The sequence below is a fragment of the Simochromis diagramma genome, unplaced genomic scaffold (assembly GCF_900408965.1).
Source record: "Simochromis diagramma unplaced genomic scaffold, fSimDia1.1 OVJJ01000596.1, whole genome shotgun sequence".
In the NCBI taxonomy this organism is placed as follows: domain Eukaryota; kingdom Metazoa; phylum Chordata; class Actinopteri; order Cichliformes; family Cichlidae; genus Simochromis; species Simochromis diagramma.
The window spans coordinates 20,387,677-20,406,172 of NW_024387245.1; the positions used below are offsets into that span (position 1 = coordinate 20,387,677).

Here is an 18,496-nt window from a genome sequence, read left to right on the forward strand (position 1 = left end):
TCTACAATAATGGAGAGAAAACCTCAACAGTCAGATGGCTCCATTAGAATTTTTGTTTTGTTTTTAATTTTCTTGTTCTTTGTTCTACTTGATTTTTTTTTCTACTGAAAAAGGTGTTGAAGTTGTTACTTTTTTGTTTTAATTTCAAGATTTAAGAAACAAAAATTTACTCTTTTCCTTTAGCCTCTAAAACCTCAAGAACCCCCCCCCCCCCCCCCATCAAGCAATTAACTATAAGAAACACATATTTCTTATAGTTAATTGTTAACCCTTCTGTTTGTGAGAGGCAGCCAATCAGAAAAGTGAAAGTGATTTTAGTTCAGTCTAAAAACGAAACTATGTACGTGTAAATAAGCAACAGTATATCCAGCGGTGGTCTCTATAAAATTTGCTTATTAAAGACAGAGTGAGGAGTGAAGTCAGTTTGTGTGCATAGCTAATATAAATGCAGCAGGTGTTGATCAAAACTGTGGAAAACATAACACAAAGGCAAAAAAATAAAAACAATAAAATATGCATTTTAAGCATTTAAAAGTGATTTCTATAAAAGATTACAATCATTTCTGAAGATTACAAAAATATTAGAAACAAATTATGATAATTTCCAAAACTACATTTGATCCACAAGGGTGCTTAATAATATAAACAAAAGATAACTGAGCCTTTACCGGAAAAGCAGAAGATTTTGGGGGGTTTGAATCCTGTTAATGAGGTAGGAGAGCAAGAAAATGCCACAACTCTTAAAAACTTGCAACGTGATGAGATAAACAAGTGTCTGCTGAGGTGCTGAAGATGTAATATTTTAGTAGTATCTTTAGTTTTATGTCTTAACTGTATATTTAATAAAGTCTTCATAGTCTCATTTATATTTGAGTAGTTTGACAAAGAAATTGTGAACTTTCGTCCCTGCTCTGACATGATTATATTGTATCCTGTTTAACTGGATATGAGATGAGATGTGTGTGTATGTGTTTCTGTGCATGTTTGGTTGACACAGCTGCTGCTTGTGTTTGTTCAGGTCCCTTCCCTTCTTTCTGACCGGTGTGTTCCTGTTGTGCCTTTATCAGGAGGTCAGAAAGGAAGAATCCACAGTCACGCCTCCCCCCAACTTATTTTCAGTCTTCAGTTAGAAAAGAGTGCAGTCCATTCACTATTAAGTTAACTTCTCTATTTTATTGACTGCCTGGGTCAGTTCACTCAACCTTATGAAGGATAATCCCATTAGTCATCCTTTTAACTGTAAAAAAAAAAAGGAACCAAAACTGAAGCTAACAGAAGAGAAGATAAATTGAATTAGTGTATTTGTTGTTTAGTATCTATCAACATTATAATCATTTTTAACAGAACATAATCCAGAAAAAGTTGTGTACTTGATTTTCAGCTCTATATTTCACTGAGTAGAACCACAGAGATGTTGATTTGATAGTACAGACACTCTGTTGTACTGAGGTGACTTGTGCTGGATCCATAGAGCCCCATGTTAAAATGTTCAGTTTCTCAGCATTAAAAAGCATATTTATGGTCCGGTAACAAAAATACATTGGCCTCTATGGATTGTTAACCCCTTAGTAATTCTGTTGGGGTCAGTTCTTTTATTATAACTCTTCTACCTCCATACTGGACTTGAAGGGCTTCCAGGGGAGATTACTTTAAACCTTTAGGGGGCTCAACCTCCAATCATAATGTCATCAATATACTGCCTTGCAGTTAATGTTAATCTAATATTCTGCTTGCAAACATATTCAAACCTTTTCACCTTTACAAACCTAAATTCAACTGGATAAATATTAAAACGTTACCTTCAAAAGCAATGACAGTAATTGGGAAAATGCTATGAATGAAATTTAGGCCTCCCAAAAAAGGGTTCAATGGGGGCTTCTAAGAAATGGCAGCAACGAGGTTTGAGACGCATCTAAGGAAGAGATGTTCATATGGAAAGTGTAATGTTAAAGCATCGAGCTGAAGTAAAGCTTTTGTTGTGAATCGACATTAATGTTTAAGAGATCGATGGATTAAAGAATTTAGACCCTGGAAGAAAACAAAGAACAGTTAAAAATTCAATTTATCTTAATAATTGGAGCTGCTTTTATCTGAGCTCATTTATCAGAGGAAAAAGAGGAAACAGATTATCAGAGGAAAAGGGAGGACGGGTCACGGATATCCTCAGTCCTGCTTTGTTTTCTGAAGTGTCTCATCCTGTGGCCTGGAGCCGCTGCTGGATGAAACACAAGTCAACTTTTCAGGAATGAAAAGGAACCTGCTTTAATTTTGCAGCTGTTACTTGGAGTGTTTTACAGCTATTAGTCAGCACAGTGACAGCCCCGGCTCCCCAGCTGTGTAAAAGTCACAGGTTTTTTAAGGTTTTTTAGGTTGTAGTTTGTACTCACAGTGCTTCTTGGCTGACGTAGCAGCTAACAGAACAGGACAAAGGAAATGCTGGAAATAGACTGAAGCTGAGTTGGGGAATCTCTCATTTAGCAAGAATATTTCTACTATATTAAGATCATCTGTCCCACTGGAGGTCAGATACAGTTCGTCTCACTCACAGGAGGTTCAGGCTGAGCTCTGTCTGCTTCAGCTATAGTACATACGATAACTTATTTACTTTTAGTCGACCTTTATTTGCATGCAGTCTAGCTTTCTTTTATACTATAATTGGTTTAAGTTTCCATTTTTTATGCTTCCATCCTACTTCTGGCATATTTCTCCAATTGTCTGAAAAGCGTCATCATCTGACTCTGAGGAGCATACTGCTTATTGTTTTCGAGGCAGCAAACACTTGCATCCCTCATCTTTTTTTTGCTCAAGCCCTTTTTAATCTGTGGTAATCCATCAGTATCTGTGTGGTCGCAGGTTTTAGCTGGGGCCGGGAGGGCTTAGCGGTTTATATTCACTGTGATCCAACATGATGTTCAACAGTAATTCACCCTTAATGGATTTATCCTAATACGGCTGGCAGATGGTTGGCATACTGATCAAGCCAATATCAGTATTGTGGCACAAACAGGGCCATCGTGCCATAACCTCACAGTGGATACTGGCTTTCCTTTATTGGGTTTCCTCGTCTTTGTAGACACTCATCACTGAGAGAATTCATTCACTGATGTAGATCTGTGGTGGCTAACCTCACTGGAGGCATGAATGCATGGTGCGTGTTATTGTAATAGTAGCATTATTGGATTTTAAAATACATATGAGTAGAATCAAACAGTTCAGGGTTCAGTTATTTTAGGCTTAGTTTAATTTAGTTAACCATCCATACATCCATTGTCTTCTGCTTATCCTTATCAGGGTTGCCAGGGAGCTGGAGCCTATCCCAGCATACAGCAGGAGTTACTCAAACTTCCTGTTTTTAGACTTGATTTTTACTCCAGTGATTCTCACGGTGTAAGAGTTTGACACTCATACCCAATCTGCACAATTTCTATTAATCATAAAAATTGTTCTGTAGTAGTAAAATGTCTATTTTTAAAGTTGGGATTGATTTACTGTCATAAAACAAACATTTTTTTTCTTGCTGTTTCTCCCTCTCATGTTAACTTTGGGCAGATACACACTAAAGGCTGTGTGGCTAATCGAATGTAACTTTCAGCGATTAATAATTCAAAAAACGTGAGATAAAATGATCATAATGCAACATTTTGAATTATTATGATGCTCTTGGTTCGTCTTTCAGTGCACCCCTTTCCTAGATGCACTGTCTGCCAGGCTGTAGGAGGTTTGCTTCAGAAACTAATAGTTTCCATTGAATTATAATTAAGGTACAAAAATCCTCTCTTCAGAGAAAACTTTCAATAAATCTGACTTTTGTTCAATAAATTACTATTTTTCAAAGTCTGTGAGTTGGCTTCTTCTTTGTCTTTATCTTCTTTTAGCTGCTCGTTGTCACATTAGCACATCATCTGCCTCCATCTCACCCTATCTCTAGCATCCTCCCACATCACACCAACCCTCTGTCCTCCTTCATCCACAAACCTCCTCTCAGGTCTTCCTCTTTTACTCCTGCCTGGCATCTCCATCTTCAACATCCGTTGACAATCATTCCTCTGCACATGTCCAAACCAACTCAACCTTGCCTCTCTAACTTTGTATCCAAACCGCTCAAACAGAACTCTCCATCTAATGTACTTGTTTCTAATCCTGTTCCTCGTTGTCACTGACAAACAGTAATCGTAGCATCTTTAAATCTGCCACCTCCAGATTCACTGCCTTATTGTCAGTGCTTTCCAAAGTCTGTTAGTTAAGAGTTTTACATATTTGCAGTCTCACACACTGGACAGGTCTGTCTGATCCGAGGGTGAATATTAGCTTGCTGTGATGAAATGGTACATGAATGTGTGTGTTGTGTTTTCTTTGTATGGTTGTGTATTCTTTACTTACAAAATGAATTAAAACATCTCTGCTCAGGTCATAGAGATAAGTATAGGAGGATGATGGGTGAATGCTTAGATAACGAGCCCATCAGATTTCTGATGATTCTTTTTCTTTCTTTCTTTTACAGAGATTATGAACGATGTTATCAAGAAGGTGAAGAAGAAGGGAGAATGGAAGGTGAGAGGACAGCACTCTGGGTCACGTGTAGTTTTGGGCCCTGATATACAACAAACAAGATGATTAGAAAGCTTTTATCTAGACTCCGGCTGTAGAACTGACTGCCAGCGGGACCTGTTCTTTTTAGTAAAATATAAATATATTATTTTATTCTTATAAATTCTGTTTTACATAGTGTCTCAACCTTTTTTTGGGAATGGGTTGTACCTGTTCATAAATTGAAAAAAGTGCTAATATAGTCATTGAGCAGTTCTCTTCAAAGAAGCATAACTGGACTTTGCTCTGAATCTGTAGCTTATGTTTCAAAATTAGACCTGAGTCAGTAAAACAAAAACCACTGCGTGCCTTACATGCACAGACGTGTTGGATGTAACTGGGTTTTAACAAAATCTAAAGACAAAGAAAATACTGGCCCTCGCTACCTAGTGTAAAATAATAACATTAATCCTGTTTAATATTCATAGATTATTCAAAATGTATTTGTATAGCACATTTAAAAACAACAGTGTTGACCAAAGTGCTTCACAATCGGTTAAAAACAAGAGAAAACAATAGAGAAACAAATACAGATAAATGAGAAGACTATGAATTAACAATAAAAACATAAAACAGGCCTGATGGTACTCATACTGAACTCGAATTAAAAGTCAAAATAAAAAAGCGAGTTTTAAGATGCGATTTAAAAGACTGAATAGACTCTGAAGTACGAATCTCCTCTGGCAGATTATTCCAGGGTGCTGCTACTGCGAAGGCCCGATCTCCTCTGTGCTTCAGTCGAGACCTTGGTTGTGCTAAGAGCATCTGGCTAGACGATCTCAGTGCTGTTTTGGGGTCATACATGTTGAGGAGTTCGTTTAAATAACTGGGTGCCATATTATTTAAAACTTTAAAAGTAAAAGAATCTTAAAATCAATACGATACTTTACAGGGAGCAGGTGTAAATTTGCTAAAACTGGAGTGATGTGTTTATACATACACCTGTTAAAAGACGTGCAGCAGCGTTTACCATACCACGAGGCCTTCCAGACTCTTCGTCAACTCTTGATGGAGACACAACTAAGTGTGTTCTTTTCGAGCAGCTACACTATTTTGGCTCATTAGAAGAAATGGATCCATTTCAGATGTTGCTCATTTGCTAAATGTGTCTGAGTAAAGACTGTGCAGAAATACCCAGCCAAATAATCTATTAGTCAAATATTTGAATGTCTCTAGAATCGGTCTTTATTAGTCATTTAACAGAGGCTTTTGGGCAGACCAATGGAAGGAATGATTCTCACCATCCCAGGAGATTACATTTTCAATAGTTCTTTTTTAGATGTTTTCCAAAAAGAGATTAGAAGACAACAGTAGAAAATATAATAAAAGATAAAATGGATACAAAACCTATACACAATATATATCTTGATGCGTAAATATGCAAATGGAAAAATGTTTTTCATCACAGTGGTGCACATTAAATAAGCCAGAACAACTAAGACACACAAAAGACCTTGAAGCCTGGATGTGAATAAACCTGAGTCATCATTGCACAGTGTCTGTAAGGGATTATTCGTTTTATTGTCAGCTACATGTAATGAGAGTAATAAAAAGTAGTTACTGCCTTCGTGTGTTGCCAGGCTCTGATTGTGGACCAGCTGAGCATGAGGATGTTGTCATCCTGCTGCAAGATGACAGACATCATGACAGAGGGCATCACCAGTAAGAGCCCATCACATTTAACTATTTCTCTGCACTGCGAGGCTTATTTTGTTCGTACCTGCGACTCTTTAACATGTCTGTGCCTGTTTCTGTAGTTGTGGAGGACATCATGAAACGACGAGAACCACTGCCGAGCCTGGAGGCCATTTACCTGATTACACCCACAGAGAAGGTAGGGATACTCCTTCTTTTACCTATAGAGGCACATCCCTGTCAACAGGTATGCACTTTTAGAAGAGAGGTCAGACAAGCTGCCATATTAAGCTGTTGACTTAGTCAAGAAAGATCGCTCATGCTTCTTAGTTTCCATGATCTATCTTTACATCCAAATTTCCTTTATTTGTTGAAAGTTGTACAGAGTTTACAGTATACCTCAAGTTGAATGTTGCAGACCACGAGAGAGAGAGGCTGCAGAGCTTGGTCATCAGGGAGGGACTCAGAGTAACGGTTATCCCTCAACTGAAAGGTGTCAGTTAAGGTGGTTCTGGTATCTGATTAGGATGCTCCTGAATACCAAGCATTAGTGCCCAGAGCAGCTCTGGGACATTCTGGAGAGATTGTGAGTCTTACCTGGCTGATGTTCCCTTCGAAGAACTAGAGGTGGTGGCTGGGAGGAGGGAGATGTAGGCATCTTGGCGCAGACTGCTGCCCCTGCAACCCGGACTGGGATAATTGGAATCAGAATCAGCATACTTTAGCAGTGATAGATGGATGAATTTTTCTTGGAGAAAAAAAAATCATTCATTTCTCTTAGAAGTGAAGAAGCTTCTCGGATGAGAGGTGAAACGTCTTCAAGAAACATAAAAAAGTCCAGTCGCTTTTCTTTCCATGCTCCTTAGATTCATGAATTTCAATCTTATACTTTTACACTAAAATAACTTCACAAATTAACAAATGGTTTGGGAAAATGAAAGTGAATATTCAAAATGTAACACGTGGTAGGGTTCTCCAAGGCAGGAAGGCCAGGCCAGTGCGGACTCTGGGACGCTGGAGAATGTAAACGCAGCTCATGGTTTGAAAGGGAAAGACTGACACGCACTAACCTCTACTTGCAGCTTGACTAGCTACCAAAATATTGATCAGAGAAGCTCACATTATAAAATGCACATATTGTAAGGATTATCCTTGCTTCACCTTATCTTGAAGATTAAAATACAGAACTTTCATCGCAACACATTTAACCTGTTTCTCTCTCTTCAGTCTGTCCACACCGTCATTGCAGACTTCAAAGACCCTCATTCATCTAAATACAAGGCAGCCCATGTTTTCTTCACTGACTGTGAGTACACACAAGGACTTTACAGACAACCTATTTGATATAGTGTTGATGCTGCTAAACAAGACTGTTTTGGATGTTGAGGGTTTTTTTAATTGTTGTAATTTTTTTCTTTCATAGATGCGAAAATGAATGCTCTCATTGATGTTGTTACAACGTCTAATCCCACAGTTTCCTCAAAGTTCTTATAGTCACCTATTGTCTTCTTGTTTTGAAACACATGTGAACCGGTTTTATTAGGTCAAGTAAGAGAGGATCTTTTTGTACTAATAATCAAATATTCCCCTAATTTAAAGTGTTTTGTAGACAAGTTAAGTAGAACTATACAAAAGTAGTTATTTTTCTTTAAATATGCTTTATCCCTGCACTATTACAGGGGGTTACAGCTTCATAATAAGAGACTGAGTGGCTACGATGTTGCAGTTTCCCTTTAACAGAGTCATCTTGGCCTTAGAGGTGTCTTTATAGTGGAAGAATCTAAAGCTGCATCATGTTAAATGAAGGACGAGCTTCCATTGAAGCACTCTGTCAAAGTAATATGAAGAAGTTTAGTCAAAGATGATCTTTTAGAGACATCATAGGTCGATTCAAACTCTGGTGTTTAAGTGTATTTGTCTGTGAATGTGACTGAAACTAAGCATCATGTGATATTTTCCAGCCTGCCCCGATCCTCTCTTTAATGAGCTGGTGAAGAGCCGGGCTTCCAAAGTCGTCAAGACTCTGACGGAGATCAACATCGCCTTCTTGCCCTACGAGTCTCAGGTAAACATACTGTGCAGCCCTGCATGGTGATGGTGCATAATGAAATGCAGAAAAGCATGTTTAATCTCTACAAAAAGATTCTGCATACCAATACGTACAGTGGGGGAAAAAAGTATTTAGTCAGCCACCGATTGTGCAAGTTCCCCCACTTAAAATGATGACAGAGGTCAGTAATTTGCACCAGAGGTACACTTCAACTGTGAGAGACAGAATGTGAAAAAAAAATCCATGAATTCACATGGTAGGATTTGTAAAGAATTTATTCGTAAATCAGGGTGGAAAATAAGTATTTGGTCACCTCAAACATGGAAAATCTCTGGCTCTCACAGACCTGTAACGTCTTCTGTAAGACGCTTTTCTGTCCCCCACTCATTACCTGTATGAATGGCACCTGTTTGAACTCATCATCTGCATAAAAGATACCTGTCCACAGCCTCAAACAGTCAGACTCCAAACTCCGCCATGGCCAAGACCAAAGAGCTTTCGAAGGACACCAGGAAAAGTATTGTAGACCTGCAGCAGACTGGGAAGAGTGAATCTACAATAGGCAAGCAGCTTGGTGTGAAAAAATCAACTGTGGGAGCAATCATCAGAAAATGGAAGACATACAAGACCACTGATAATCTCCCTCGATCTGGGGCTCCACGCAAGATCTCATCCCGTGGGGTCAAAATGATCATGAGAACGGTGAGCAAAGATCCCAGAACCACACGGGGGGACCTGGTGAATGACCTGCAGAGAGCTGGGACCAAAGTAACAAAGGTCACCATCAGTAACACACTACAACGGCAGGGAATCAAATCCCGCAGTGCCAGACGTGTTCCGCTGCTGAAGCCAGTGCATGTCCAGGCCCATCTGAAGTTTGCCAGAGAGCACATGGATGATACAGCAGAGGATTGGGAGAATGTCATGTGGTCAGATGAAACCAAAGTAGAACTTTTTGGTATAAACTCAACTTGTCGTGTTTGGAGGACGAAGAATACTGAGTTGCATCCCAAGAACACCATACCTACTGCGAAGCATGGGGGTGGAAACATCATGCTATGGGGCTGTTTTTCTGCCAAGGGGACAGGACGACTGATCCGTGTTAAGGACAGAATGAATGGGGCCATGTATCGTGAGATTTTGAGCCAAAACCTCCTTCCATCAGTGAGAACTTTGAAGATGAAACGAGGCTGGGTCTTCCAACATGACAATGATCCAAAACACACCGCCCGGGCAACAAAGGAGTGGCTCCGTAAGAAGCATTTCAAAGTCCTGGAGTGGCCTAGCCAGTCTCCAGACCTCAACCCCATAGAAAATCTGTGGCGGGAGTTGAAAGTCCGTGTTGCTCGGCGACAGCCCCAAAACATCACTGCTCTCGAGAAGATCTACATGGAGGAATGGGCCAAAATACCAGCTACTGTGTGTGCAAACCTGGTAAAGACCTATAGTAAACGTTTGACCTCTGTTATTGCCAACAAAGGTTATGTTACAAAGTATTGAGTTGTATTTTTGTTATTGACCAAATACTTATTTTCCACCCTGATTTACGAATAAATTCTTTACAAATCCTACCATGTGGATTCATGGATTTTTTCTTCACATTCTGTCTCTCACAGTTGAAGTGTACCTCTGGTGCAAATTACTGACCTCTGTCATCATTTTAGGTGGGGGAACTTGCACAATCGGTGGCTGACTAAATACTTTTTTGCCCCACTGTATAATCAGGATTAAAGTTGTGCCCACTTGTTAAATGATGATGACCCTGATTTCAACTTCAACTGTGTCCTGCATTGGAGGAGCCTCTTGTCTTGAATAGACACAATCGCATCAATAACTATTAAGACATCATTCTCTGCTTCTGAAGGATACAGACAGCTCATCAGGAGCTTTTCATAGCAAGTAATTCAAACGTTGCACCAAGATATTGATGACTGACCTCGTGTTGCGATGTGATCATCTCAGACGTTCACTTGGCTGAAGCTTTGTCCATTTCTGGTTACTTCTTGGGGCAATATGACAGCATTTCTCTGTGCTTGTCCCTGAATGGTCTTTTAAGAACCCTCTTCCGACATCTTCTCTATGCTAATGTGTTTAAATGAACCTATCCATGGTTCTAACCATGTGGTAGCAGATTACGATATATCATGTAGCTTCACTAACCCTAAAAATGTTGATGGCATCATCATCAAAATATTATCTTAAGATACTTTAATGGATGCCTGGATGTTAAGCTTTATTGTAACACCCGGGAGAACACTCAACGCATCAGTTTATTGGAGGTGAAGCAGTTTGGATGGTTTCTTGTATCTTCTGTGCTTGTATGCCTTTGGGACTTAAAAGAGCATTTTTGACATGAAAATGGCTAATGAAGTCAGACTTAACATGCAGTCTGACCAGCCACACCTGAGCATGCAGTTCAGGTAACAAAGTCCATGTGATGGGCAAAAGAAAAGAAATCCCCAATCCTGCTGTCTAATTGCAGTTTAGCTTTTTAAAGCACATCTGCATTTTCAAACTCTTAGAACTGTGCAGAACAAAAACTTCCACTCAAAGTCCATAAATATGCATTATTGTCCTTAACTATTGCCTAAAACACCAGAGCCAGTGGTTTTGGTCCAACATAGCTAATGAATCTTTTTGTTTACCATTTATAGAGATGGTTCTGGGACTCTGCATCCATTAACACCTACGTGTAGGACTAGAAATCAGGCTTTTCAAAAGGGACTGAAATCTGCAGTGACTAAGGTTATAATAAAAGAAATCATGCACATGCATGGCTTTATAACCGATCAATTTAGATCAAGATTTGTGCCATTAATGCCTTCTTGTGCTATTTCACAGCACACTTTCCTACACAATGACTGAAACCCAGCTGAGTTTTATTGTCTGTTAGTGACAACAGAGAGAGAGAAGGAGAGGGAGAAAGATCCAGAGATGGAAAGCTTGAGCAAGAGCAGCTGCAGAGATCGATTAAGACAGGTGGGAGGAGAGAAATGCTGCAAAGGATGTGGACAGGAATAGTAACAGCGAGGTTATTGGTCGGAAGAGTCAAGGATGGCTAAAGAGAGGCAGAGCGAGAGGACAGAGAAACGCACTCAGGTGGAGACTCGGCACAAAGCTGCTGACTCACCAGACTCTCTGTTTACTGCCAGACTGTTCCAGAAAGACTCACATTTATCACACTGATTTCTCTCCCTCCCACCTGCTTCCCCACCCTTTGCCTCCATCTTGTCTTCTTCTCTGCCTCTCTCTGTTTTCTAGATTCTTTTTTTAAACTCACGTGCACGTTCTTATCTTTGCTTTTCCCCTCTCATTTGCATTTACTCCATCCTTTTCTCCAACCGTTTTACCCCATTTTTCCCTCCAGCAACCACCCCTCTATTTACTGCATCTCTCTCTTTCTGTCTGTCCTTGCTCTCACAATCTAAAGATGCTTCTTGGCCCACAATGCTTTGCTTCCCTCTTGTCTACTATGATTAATTCAGAGTCAGTGGTTTTCTGCTTCAGGCAAAAATGCTGCCTCATAGTCCCGCCCACAGACTTGCCCAATTGGGCGATTCACATCCACACAGTGGGCTGCAGCCAATGGTGGCCGTTCTGAGGCAGGGGCCCTTCTGCAGCGCAGGAGTGTGGTCATGTGACTGTGGACAGATGGGTTGGGAGAAGGGAGTGGTAGTGATGCAGGAGAGGAGAAAAGAGAGGAGGAAGAGGATAGAAACGAAAAGAGACAGAGGGAGGAGGTGAAATAATGGAACAGTAAAAGACAAAAGAGAGGGTGTAGGATGATATGGTGAAGATCGAGTCGAGAAGACATTAAAGTGCAGGGGGATGAAATGGTAGAGACTGAAAAAAGAGAGGGAGAAAACATGAAAACGATAACTGAGATCAAACAGTCGATTTGTGTAACAGCTGAAACACATTAACACACACGCAGATGTTAAAAGCCTTGGGTCCTTTCTCCCTCTCTGTCTTGGAAATGCAGTTCAGTTTAATGCTTCTCAAGGAAGTTGTTTCTGGAGAAGCTTAGCATGAAGAAACACGGGTGTGCTTTTCCTCGCTGCTCTCTCTCTCTTGCACACATCATCACTGTGAGGGAGAGACGCCCGAGAGCAAAGCAAAGACACACTTAGGAGTGAAGGAAAAAAAAATCTTCTTATGCACATTAGGAAAAAGTATATCAGACAAATTAGTTCAAGAAGCTAGAAACACTCATGTCAGCACAGTTAGCTGAAGAAAAAAAAAAGACATTTCCTTGTATTTGTGTGTGCAGGTGTATTCTCTGGACAATCCAGATGCCTTTCACAGTTTCTACAGCCCTCATAAGACCCAGCTGAAGAACCCAGTGATGGAGAGGCTGGCCGAGCAGCTGGCGACGCTCTGTGCCACCCTGAAAGAGTATCCTGCTGTCAGATACCGAGGGTGAGCAAACAGGGGGCGGTTGTAAAACTTAAAATGTCTTTACATCTGTCATGCTTTGTTTTCCTTTATTTATCTTCCCTCCCGCTTCCCCGTGTCTGACAGGGAGTACAAGGACAACGCCACCCTGGCCCAGCTGGTTCAGGACAAACTTGATGCATACAAGGCTGATGACCCCACCATGGGAGAGGTGAGCTCACGAGAAATCAAAATGTTGTCACTTTAAATATCCTGCTTATTATTGTTTTCACTTAGCACATCATATTCTCGTTGTTTTAACCTGTATCAGGGCTGTCCATGAGATCAGGTTACAGCTTAACTTGATCTCCGTTTGCTGTAATCAGTAAAACCACTGCACTAAAATATCCTCTCTAGGCTTTACTCTTTTAAGAAGTGCATTCTGAAAATCTGAAAGATTTAAAAGTAGAACTAAAACCTTCACGTGTAGAGTTTTTGTTATTGAATAATACAATAATACAAGCTGTATCAAAAAGAATAATCTTTTTAAATTGATGGACAAAGAAGCTTTTAAAACACATGGCTGAATATAAAGGTTTACACACAAAACTTATATATAAACTTAATATAAATATGGATATAAAAAGTGCTATGCTTCTGAATGCAAAATAATCGTGCATGCAGTTGCAGTTGCAGGGCTGAATTCTACACGAGACCGGATGTGTGATTATCTAATTGTTGTGCGTCTCCCTCTGTAGGGTCCGGATAAGGCTCGCTCACAGCTGATCATTCTGGATAGGGGATTTGACCCCGTCTCACCTGTCCTGCATGAGCTCACCTTTCAGGCTATGGGCTACGACCTGCTGCCCATTGAAAATGACGTCTACAAGTATGAGCCAACGCTGCTGTTTAAATTTTACTTGAGCATCATTTGCTTTTATGGGCAATTTGGCCATTGCTGTTTGGTTGATTCTTCTCCAGATATGAGACCAGCGGCATCGGAGACTCACGTGAGAAAGAGGTCCTTCTGCATGAAGACGATGACCTGTGGGTGAGCCTGAGACACAAACACATAGCCGAGGTGTCCCAGTGAGTACTTTTCATTCTGTTCTTAATTTCCACTCAGGCTTTTGATATCAAATTAAATAATTCTCATATGTTACCGTCTTCTTGTCACTAGGGAAGTGACACGCCAGCTGAAAGACTTTTCTTCCAGCAAGAGGATGAACACCGGAGAGAAGGTAAAGCCGACTCTGTGGAGGGAGGTGATGCTATGAGTATGAATGTAAAGTTATGTGAAAACATTAGGGGTGTCCTGTGGTTTACGTCATCACCGCTTTATTGGACATTCATCGTGTAACTTAGTGTTGTTTTTGTTTCAACAGACCACGATGAGGGATCTCTCCCAGATGCTGAAGAAGATGCCTCAGTACCAGAAGGAGCTCAGCAAGGTTTGTGTGTTTTTTGAGTCTGTGCATGCCTTTCTTTGTGTGTGCGTGTGTATACGCTGACCTGTTTTCTCTTTTTCAGTACTCCACTCACCTGCAGCTGGCTGAGGATTGCATGAAACATTACCAGGGAACAGTGGACAAACTTTGCCGTGTGGAACAGGTGAGACGGAAGCAGAAAGAGGGGATGAGGAGAGAAAACCAGAGGGAATAGGAGGTGGAAGTAGCAGAGGCGTGGACAAAGAGCACAGTGCAGCGATGGGGGTTTTAAAGTAAGACGTAAACGAGAGGTTTTCTGTTGCAGGATCTGGCTATGGGCACAGATGCTGAGGGAGAGAAGATCAAAGATCCCATGAGGGCCATTGTGCCCATACTGCTGGATGCCAATGTCAGCACATATGACAAGATCCGCATCATCCTGCTTTACATTTTCCTTAAGAACGGTAAGCGACAGACTGCATATAAAATCACATGAAAATAAGACAGAAATATTTATTTACTTTCTAGTAAACTGTTTATACAAGTTAGTGTTATTATTATTGTCTTAAACATTTTTATACATCTGTATAAATTGCCGTTGCTTTAGCTGATGTTTGAATTTTGAATCTAAGGGAAGTAGAGTACGCTCATTCTTGTGTGTTATTTAATGTGAGTGAGTGGGCCATGAAAATGTGGCGTTATTAAATATTTTTAATTGTCATTTAACATTTAAAATACAAAAGAAAAATGAATGCAACAATGTTATGGGTTGTTTTATTGAAGCAACATGCAGGAACTTGATGATATCAAAACAAACAATCTTTGTTTTACAAATCTTGTTAATATTTTGTGTATATTTGTGTGCTTAGGCATTACGGAGGAGAACCTCAACAAGCTGATCCAGCATGCTCAGATTCCCCCCGAGGACAGTGAGATCATCACCAACATGGGTCACCTGGGCGTCCCCATCATCACAGATGTGAGTGTCTCCTTATTATCAGCTTACTCATCCTTTCCTAATTCCTTATAAACTAAACTTTGAATACTTTCCTTAAATTAATTTTTAAGTAATTGTATTGTAGTTTGTTGCCTTTTAATATTAATGCCAATAGACTGTAATGGAAATTTGCTTATATTATGTAATCTGTCACAGCACAAGTCTTCCCATCAGAGAAGCTGTCTGTGTCGTTTCACTTTAAGGCACAAACTGTGTGATGTTTTTCATTTGGACAGTCTGACCCTTGGACAAAAAAGCCTAAGATGCTGGAAGTCAAACTACTTCACACTTCATAGATGTTGGGTGAAATAAAGCAGGCTAACAAAGAATTATGAAAATATTGTATTTAGGCTTTTCTTTATTTACATTAAATTGTTAATTTGGTTACTTAATTTGGTGGGTGATTGTGTATCATTGTATCTGTATCTGTATCACTGACCCTTAACCAACCCAGAAATCACAACGTGACACATTTTGGGGACATCTCAAATGCAATTTCTTATGTTGTCACGTTTTGAATCCAGGTTATTTCCACTGTACTGCAGCACTGTTTGATGGGGCTTCAGGCGGTACACTTTTCAATAGGTGTTTGACAACATCAGGGTTGCTCCTTATCTTCAAACCTGTTTTTGATTTTCATGGAGGAGCTCTCAAGGTGTCGTCAGTCGTTTGGGAGTGGGGGGGCTACCTCCAGGAAGGGAATTCAAGTATCATGGGCTTTGATGCAGGAATGACGGGAAGGTGGAATGTGAGTTGGTGCTGTGTCAGCAGTAATGGGGCTTGCAGTGACCTGCTGTGTTGAGAGATCCAACCCTCAGCTGTGGTCATGAAGTATGGGTAATGATTGAAAGAGTAAGATTGTGGATTGAGTTTCCTCCACTGGGTGACTGAGATAAGCCCAGCTGAGAAGCTCAGACCTCAGGAGGGATTGTGGAGCAGAGGCTGTGCTCTGTGCCACATGTGTGTTCCAAGAAACTGGTTGAGGTGGTTTGGGCCTGGTTAGGATGCCTCCTGGGCGTCTCCCTGTGGAGGTTTGGTGGGCATGCCCAACTGACAGACCCAGAACACACTGGGAAAAATATATATTTTGTTTGTCCTCTGAATGCCTTGAGATCCCCTAGGAGGAACTGGAAAGTGTGGCTCGGGAGAAGGTTGTCTGGAATAGCCTGGTTAGTCTGCTGCTGCTGCATGTGTTAGCTTATTGCTTAAAGGGGCTATAATGCTGTCACTACTTTATGTCAGATAAATGCTACCTAAAATGTGAATGCTCATAATAAACATAGCTAAAGTTTTAATGAGATCGACATATGTATAAGGAATCCCTCATAGCTGAGGCTTCAGACTGCTTTAAACACTAAGTTTCATACAGTTCTTCCACCTCTGGCTGTTCAGCAGAAGAGAGCAGATGTTCCTAATATGGTCAGCTCAAGCACAAAGTTTTGGTTGTGAGCACAGAAGCCTCACCAACCTGCTATTTAAGCTCTGTTTCTGTGGGGGTAGCCAATCAGATGAAAGCTGTCTTTAAATGTAGACATTTTAAGATAAGTGCAGATTATTCTGACCTGTGACTCATGCAAAGCTACTCTAATACAATCCAAGAATAAAGCTACTAGTTACCTATTCGTTACTCTGAATATATGAATGCATTTGGAGATCTGTTCACATCAGCTCTGAGAGAAAGTGAAAGATGACTAGCATGTTTACACAGATAAATAATCTGTAGCATCAGGACATTAAGCTTTCGTTATCTAACGTCTAGCAGATCAGTTTGTGCTGTTTTTAATGAGTGCTCAAGGAAAGCGTCTTTTATTTCCACTTCCTCATCTATTCTTTCTTTTCTCAGTCCACCCTCCGCAGAGGGAAAAAGGTCGACAGGAAGGAGCGTGTGAGCGAGCAGACCTATCAGCTGTCCCGCTGGACACCACTGATCAAGGACATCATGGAGGTGTGTTTCTAGGCATTTTATTTTATTATGTGTTAAGAAAACTAAAGAGCTTTATATAACCTGCTGTCTGGCAGATGCATTGAAGTGTCTTAGTATTTTAGTTTCAAAAACATCTCAACTATAGATGCAGTTATTCATTTTCCCTCAAATACTCCTAACTTATGTATTAAAAAGTAGCTGTACTTTTCACTTCTCATACATCCACAACAGTCTCAGTCAAACACCTAGTTGTCATCTACTATATTCAGGGGTGCACATAAGTGGTCCACAGGTGCGCATTCGCTGTCAAAATAAAAGACGCGCACCAGATAAGAAGTTGCAACGCGCGTTTGCGTACATATAAACGGCACTGTTTTTGTCCACTCGAGTGGGGTTTTCACGGCATATTCTGCACAACATTTCTGTGCATTCATCATTTGTTTGAACCCAGCTCACCTCCTGCAACCACTTTTCCGAGAGTACGCGCTTCTTTTGAGGTTCGGACTCCTGACATTTCTGTGGAGGTGGAGGAAAACCAAAGCAATTACATAAAGGAGCTTCTTCGACACCTTTAAGAGTTCTAAACAAATGTCTGTCCTCCTCAGAAAATCTTATGTACGCAAGAGCGCGTTGCAACTTCTTATCTGGTGCGCGGCTTTTATTTTGACAGCGCATGCACACCTGCGGACCACTTATGTGCATCCCTGAATATATATAGCCCCTTTATTTGTGCAAAGCTAATTCTGCAGTGGACCTCTGCAGTGGAAGTTGCTAAGAGATGTGAATTTGCCTATTTCAAGTGTGTGCATGTGCGTGTGAGAGACAGAGACAATATTGCTAACAAGGATATGTTTTATTTTTGTTCTTTTTTGTTCTCTTGCAGGATGCTATTGACGATAAACTGGACACCAAGCACTATCCTTACATCTCTACCCGCTCCTCTGCCTCCTTCAGCACCACTGCAGTCAGGTACATACACACACACAAATGTATTTTCAAACAACATAGCATCTCATTTCATGGTTGTAGCATTTTCAAATTATGAAGAGAGAAATGGAGGTGTTGTATCAGTAGTAATTTGGGATGGAAGATGAGTCTGAAGGGACTGAAAAGAAACAAGAACAGGGATGTGCTGCTGCTGCTGCTGCTTTACCTTAATATGGAGGAAACAACCATTTCTTGCAGTTACTTCCTGATTATGTTATTTCACTGCCTTGGATTTGTAGAAAATGGTATAAATTCAGCAATACCTCCTTATACTCTGGTCCAGTCTGTGTGGATGCTGCTTATCCTGCATGCTCTCTTGCCTCTTTTACTGTCCCTCCCCCACAGCTGCACACACACCCAGCATCAAGTACCTTGTTGTGGGTACTATCAGATAACAGCTGTTACGTTCAGAAAGTATTTGCAGGTGAAATTTTACTTCATCTTGCTTATTTGGTTTTTGCTCTGAACATAAATTGCCTATGTGTGATGTGATGCAGGTACAAACCGAACCACCT

The 18,496-nt window shown here is 40.5% G+C and overlaps 1 protein-coding gene across 2 annotated transcripts in view; it reads left to right on the plus strand.

Moving 5' to 3' along the window:
* Positions 1-18,496, plus strand: part of stxbp1a (syntaxin binding protein 1a) — a 42,134-nt gene that overhangs the window by 12,917 nt on the left and 10,721 nt on the right. For both annotated transcript variants that reach the window (XM_040053566.1, XM_040053565.1), the window contains exons 2-17: positions 4,502-4,551; positions 6,168-6,249; positions 6,345-6,421; positions 7,450-7,528; positions 8,184-8,287; positions 12,543-12,691; positions 12,794-12,878; positions 13,405-13,535; positions 13,628-13,735; positions 13,827-13,887; positions 14,032-14,097; positions 14,177-14,257; positions 14,399-14,537; positions 14,943-15,052; positions 16,914-17,015; positions 17,878-17,963. In XM_040053566.1, the coding sequence (XP_039909500.1) occupies positions 4,502-4,551; positions 6,168-6,249; positions 6,345-6,421; positions 7,450-7,528; positions 8,184-8,287; positions 12,543-12,691; positions 12,794-12,878; positions 13,405-13,535; positions 13,628-13,735; positions 13,827-13,887; positions 14,032-14,097; positions 14,177-14,257; positions 14,399-14,537; positions 14,943-15,052; positions 16,914-17,015; positions 17,878-17,963 (1,510 nt within the window). The remainder of the gene's footprint in view (positions 1-4,501; positions 4,552-6,167; positions 6,250-6,344; positions 6,422-7,449; positions 7,529-8,183; positions 8,288-12,542; positions 12,692-12,793; positions 12,879-13,404; positions 13,536-13,627; positions 13,736-13,826; positions 13,888-14,031; positions 14,098-14,176; positions 14,258-14,398; positions 14,538-14,942; positions 15,053-16,913; positions 17,016-17,877; positions 17,964-18,496) is intronic.